At 40.6% G+C, this 5,315-nt stretch overlaps 1 protein-coding gene across 2 annotated transcripts in view; it reads right to left on the reverse strand.

Annotated features, from left to right (window-relative positions):
- Positions 1–3,056: 3,056 nt before the first annotated feature.
- Positions 3,057–5,315, reverse strand: part of CDC14A (cell division cycle 14A) — a 203,199-nt gene continuing 200,940 nt past the window's right edge. For both annotated transcript variants that reach the window (XM_019501693.1, XM_019501692.1), the window contains one exon: positions 3,057–5,186. In XM_019501693.1, coding sequence (XP_019357238.1) covers positions 5,138–5,186 — 49 coding nt within the window. In that variant the 3' untranslated portion in view covers positions 3,057–5,137. The remainder of the gene's footprint in view (positions 5,187–5,315) is intronic.

The following is a 5,315-nucleotide window of genomic DNA, read 5'->3' on the forward strand; positions in this document are numbered from 1 at the left end:
CTAGCCCCCACTGAGCAGAGGGCCCCCCCCCCCCCCAAGCCTGCCCCACAGCTGTCGCAGAGAGGAGACAGAAAAGGCTCGGTCTACTCCCGGTGTGGCCAATGGAGCACCCATGCCATGAGGGCTCCCCCACAGCTTGCTGGCCCAGGGGAGGCCAGGCCAGGTACATGTGGCAGGGAGGGGCTCCATTCCCTCCCCCAGCTGCAGGTCCTGGCATAGCTAAAAACTGCTCCCAGGGTTCTGTTCAGCACCCCGCCAGCCTCCTGGCAACTGCAGCCAGAAGCTGCAGCACAGGGTAGGCAAGCTGCAGTTGCACCTGGGGTGGGGGGTGCCCCCCTAATACAGAGACCCAGCTTGGCCCCCTGGCCCCCAAGCCAGCAACTTGTTGGGGGTGGCAGGGTCATCTCTAGCCACAGTTCCCAGCGCAGCTAAAAGCCGGATGAGCAGCCCCATGCTGCAGATTCTGGCTGCAGTTGCCAGGAGGCTGGAGTGGGGTGGGTGAATGAATCCCCCTGCTGCATGGACCTGGCTCGGCCCCCATCACTAAACCCCAAGCCAGCAAACTTTGGGGGGTGGCCTTGTCTCAGGGTGGGTTCTGTTCATCCCCTCCTGCCCCAACCTCCTGAGAGCTGCAGTCAGAAGCTGCAGCACAGGGCTGCCCATCTGGCTTTTAACTGCACCAGAAATTGCAGCCAGGGGGAGAAGGGAGGCACCTTTGCCATGTGGACCTGGATCCCCCCTCTTGCCCCTGAGCCAGCAAGCTGTGGGGGGCCCTTGCAGCAAGGGGTGTTTCATTCACCCACCCACCATCCCAGCCACTGCTGAAAGCTGCCCACTGGTCGGGGGGCAAGGTTGGGGAGAGGGGCTGCTCCAGCAGCCTCCTGGGAGGTGTACTGAAGTGTCACACATCTGCTGACCTTGGCTAGTGCAGGCCACTTCTATGCTCCCCCAGGGGCTAATGTCTATTATGTTTAATCCTGCACTAATCTAGAGCGCTTTGAGTAAAGCATGATACTTAAAGAGTGCTTTCACCTCAGTCTTTTTGAACACTTGTATTTAGCCTAAGTTCTTGAGGCCCCACTTCTGATCTCCTGAGAAGTGTCTGTTTGGATTGTTTGCTCAGGCATTCAGAAGACTCAGTAAACACACCACCAGACATCTCATGACAAATGCATCAGTTTCATGATCCAACTGCCTTTTGACATGGTTGTCCATTACAGACAGTCCTTGACTTATGACATTGAGTTACAATGAATGGCACTTACAACATTTATAAATTGACAGTTTCAACTTTCTGATGTCAGTTTCGACTTTACGATGCTTGATCCGATGCCACGGCATGCCAGCAAGCAAGTTCACTGAGTCACCCATCTCCCTGGAGAATGTCTGTCCAAACTTCCTTGGACACTTTCTTTATGAAAGCAGACAAGACTCCAGAAAATTCTGCAGCCAAGACTCCTGAGAAGACTCCAGCCAAGAACCCTTCAAAAAGTTCAGCCTAGAGCCATTCAAAAAGTCCAGCAAAGCCAAATCAAACAAGTCCTTCCAAATCAATACGATTGCTATTTACAATATAAATACATTAATGTAGCTATATTACTCATCTATAATTGATTGGGTTAAAAATTATGGGTTATTTTTGGTGAAAATAGGGTATTGGGCCTTGGTTCAAGAACTAATCCCCCATTTATAGCATTGTTCCTATGGGAAAAATTGGTTTTGAGTTAGATGTTTCGACTTAAGACACGGGTTTCAGGAACCAATTGTGTTGTAAGTCTGAGGACTGCTTGTATAATGTATTGATGTGTTCTGAAGAAATGGAAGAGCAAAGCAGACCTGCTATACTATTTGGAGTTCCAGCATAAGCACTGGAAAAGTTATGTATAAGCCCTGGCTCAGATTTCTGAAATGAGTCAGTATGACATCTACCTTGTTTCCTTTTAAATCTCAAGTGTATCTAGTCCAGGAGAGAAGACAGTAGGCCAGGAATTAGATAGCAAATGAAAACCTTCATTAGTTTTGAAACTAAACAATTCTGGACCTTCACAGGTAGCTCTTTGAGTCTCCTGAAAAATGGAAGTACTATAGATCTAGGATGTTCTCTTTGTTAAGACTGAACCGGCCACAGAACAGGATGCTGGATCAAGCTGTTTAAAATTGCATCTTTGCCATTAACAGTCCTTCAAACTTTAAATCCCTCCCTATGCTCTGGAGGTAGTTATCACTGAAATTTTAGTACTGTAATTGTAATAATCAAAATGAGCCAACATGGCTTGCTAATTAGATGTTCTGAACTCACAGCAGAGTTCCTTTTTATGACTGAGTCAATCAAGTCGCCTCAGTTCCTCTTTAAGTTGTTCTTACCTGTAGCTGCTACCAATGACAGGCGTCTACTTTAAAACCCTGGCAGGGTCCATTCACTGAAAAGAATGCTTGTATTTTCTCACATGCCAACCACCCTGTCAACCCAAAAAGACACACACATTGTTTAGGGAAGGCAGAATTTAGAAAAAAAATTTTCTTCCTGGGGCATGGCCAACAGCACATAGTGGCTCACTTACTGTCACCCAACTTAACGGCTGCTTCAGATACAAGCTAGAGTGTTAACTCTCTCACAGCCACTAAGGAATTGGTAGCAGCTTTCAGCAGCTTAGTCAAAAGCTATTGTTAGTGTCCCCAAGTTTCAAAGGGTCGATTTTAAGGGAAAAGGTGTGCATGGAATGTGAGTAAATACAGTATCATACAGCCTGGAATAGCAGTAGGAAGAGCATCTACTAAATTATATGGATGCTGTTGGATTTCTGCCAAAGGTATCTGAGGGAAGTCCACAATTCCTAAGACGCTCGTATTCCTTAATGCAGGTAGAATGAGATGTGGCAGGTGGAACAACCACCTTATCCAAAGATGAGGATGACAATACTGCCGTTGAAACAGTAAAATCAAGTCATTGAGACACAAGCAGTCCACAGAGGCACATTTTACTTATTCCAATTTCTGAAAAGGAGCAGGCACTTGACCAAATTAAACTGAGTAAGGTAAAGTAGAAGTGAGGCAGCTCATTTATATAGATATTTTTATTGTTGATTAGCTGTGTATATCTACACTTCAAAATAGAACAAAATACATATTTTTATGAAGATAAAGTATTCATAACAAAATACATATCAAACAAAGTTCTTTATTGGAGGTAGAATTACCTTACCATTAACCTATAATTCATATGCAGTATATTATATTATATATGCACACACATATGCTACTTAGGGTGTGTATATGTCACATATACACAAAGTTATGAAAATTTACAGTATTGCATGTAAATTTTACTCTGATTTATATAGCTGCACTCAACATTGTTTTTGTAACTATTACAATTTTCAATGTGAATTCCCATTCCAAATGGTATCTATGATTTTTTTCATAACAATACACCAGATGATCATGATGTAATTTGAGACGCACTTATACAACTTTCCTGGACTTTCAGTTTAGTACAAAAACCTTTCACAAGTGAGGACCGAAGGGTTAATCAAATATTTTTTTTCAGCTGTCTAGAAGTACAGTACTTTTAACTGACAATTCTATTTAATTTTGCCTCCTGGATTACATTAACCATTTGTTTCAAAATCAAACTAGTGCTTTTTAAAGCAGGGTCAGGGTTGTGTTGTAGCCATGATGGTCCAGAAAATGTATGAAGGACAAGGGTTTTGTGTGTTATCTTCTGCTGGGCCAGCTATTTGTAGTTGGTCCAATAACAAGATATTTCACAAAACCCTTCCATTTTTTAAAGTACTTTTAGGGGAATTCAACCGCATAACCAGTTCTGATAAATACAGGAGAAGTAGTTCTGAAGGGTAAAATACGATGCACCTTCCCCACTAACACTGTATAAAATACTTTCAGTAAATTTGGTCCCCAATTAATTTTGAATAGAACTACAATTATTTAGTAGTTCTAAGGTCATATTTGCCAATGGCAGAACTTGTGTTATAATAATTTATAGCACGACTGGACATTGGTTAAGGCAACTACAAGCTAAAATTGAGAATAAGTGTCTGGAAAGGTATTGTTTTCCTGCCACATTTAATTAGAATAACTTATTGCTTCTACATCTGAATCTAGGATGTTTGTACTATGAAAATCATTCACACCAGTTGCCAAATTCAGTGGATGTCCACCTGCTTATGAAACTGGCGTTCCTTTTTATGCTCAGAGTATACTGCATAACAGAGTTTTTAATTTACAAGCTGCTTCAGAACAAACTGAATTACCAAATGATACAAACATTTAACAAAACTGAAAGAACAACTAGGAGTAAAATAAAACACATTTTTAAATAAATTCTCAAAAGGGAAAAAGTTAAAAAACAGAGTTGTTAGCTAGATTGCTTTCTCTTCCTAAAGGAGGTTATATACCAGAAGTAGGAATGTCACATTACATCTGAATCAAAAATATACATTATCTGCTCCTTTAAACTGACCATATGAAAGATTAGCAGCTGAAAGAGAGAAGCCAAGTATAAACCAAGTTATACCAGTTGATAGTATATTTACAAATTCCTCATTAGTTGACTTCAACTACTTTACTTAAGGAAAATTAAACACCAAAAATAACTGAATTCAGTTTTAAACAAAAATAGTGGCCCCATAAAAATAAAACCCAAAGGGTTTTGTTCATAAAAACTTTTCACACCCTGTAGATAAAAGACCTAAAACATTTAAAATACATATTTTTGGTAGCAAAGAAGTGAAGAAACCTAAATCAAAATATAGTCTAATCTTTACATAATTATATATATTTTTATCTTATCAAAATAGTCTCTTAACACATACATATTGTAACACTGTATACACAAATGTAATTATAAATGTATTATTGAAATCTATTAGAAATGCCCCAAGTCAGTCACAACATTAAAATCTTCAACCTGTATCACTGTAAATTTTCATAAATTTAACTTCTCAGTGCATCTGCAGTAGTCATTAAAAACCAGAGATTTCTGGTTAAGTCTCTTCTTGGTGTCTTAGTTAAATGTTTTAAGTTATCTAGGAATGAAGAGCTCTCCTCTTAGTGAGCCGTTTCTTTCCCTCACCATCCTCCTCCATGAAGGGTTGGGAATTTAAGAGCTGACCATGTTTCACCGAAGCAGCAAGGCTTTAGTACTGAACATATTCAGACTGAAGGGACTGTGCAGAGGAGAAACAGAAACTGGTATTAAAATTCATATTAAGAGGGACCCTTTTAAATCCCACATTCAATCTATACCCTCAAATAAATACATTTCTATGAGAAAAAAAGATAACTAGAAAACAGAA

This window comes from Gavialis gangeticus, unplaced genomic scaffold (genome assembly GCF_001723915.1).
Source record: "Gavialis gangeticus isolate Ggan-Ray unplaced genomic scaffold, GavGan_comp1, whole genome shotgun sequence".
Taxonomy (NCBI): Eukaryota; Metazoa; Chordata; order Crocodylia; family Gavialidae; genus Gavialis; species Gavialis gangeticus.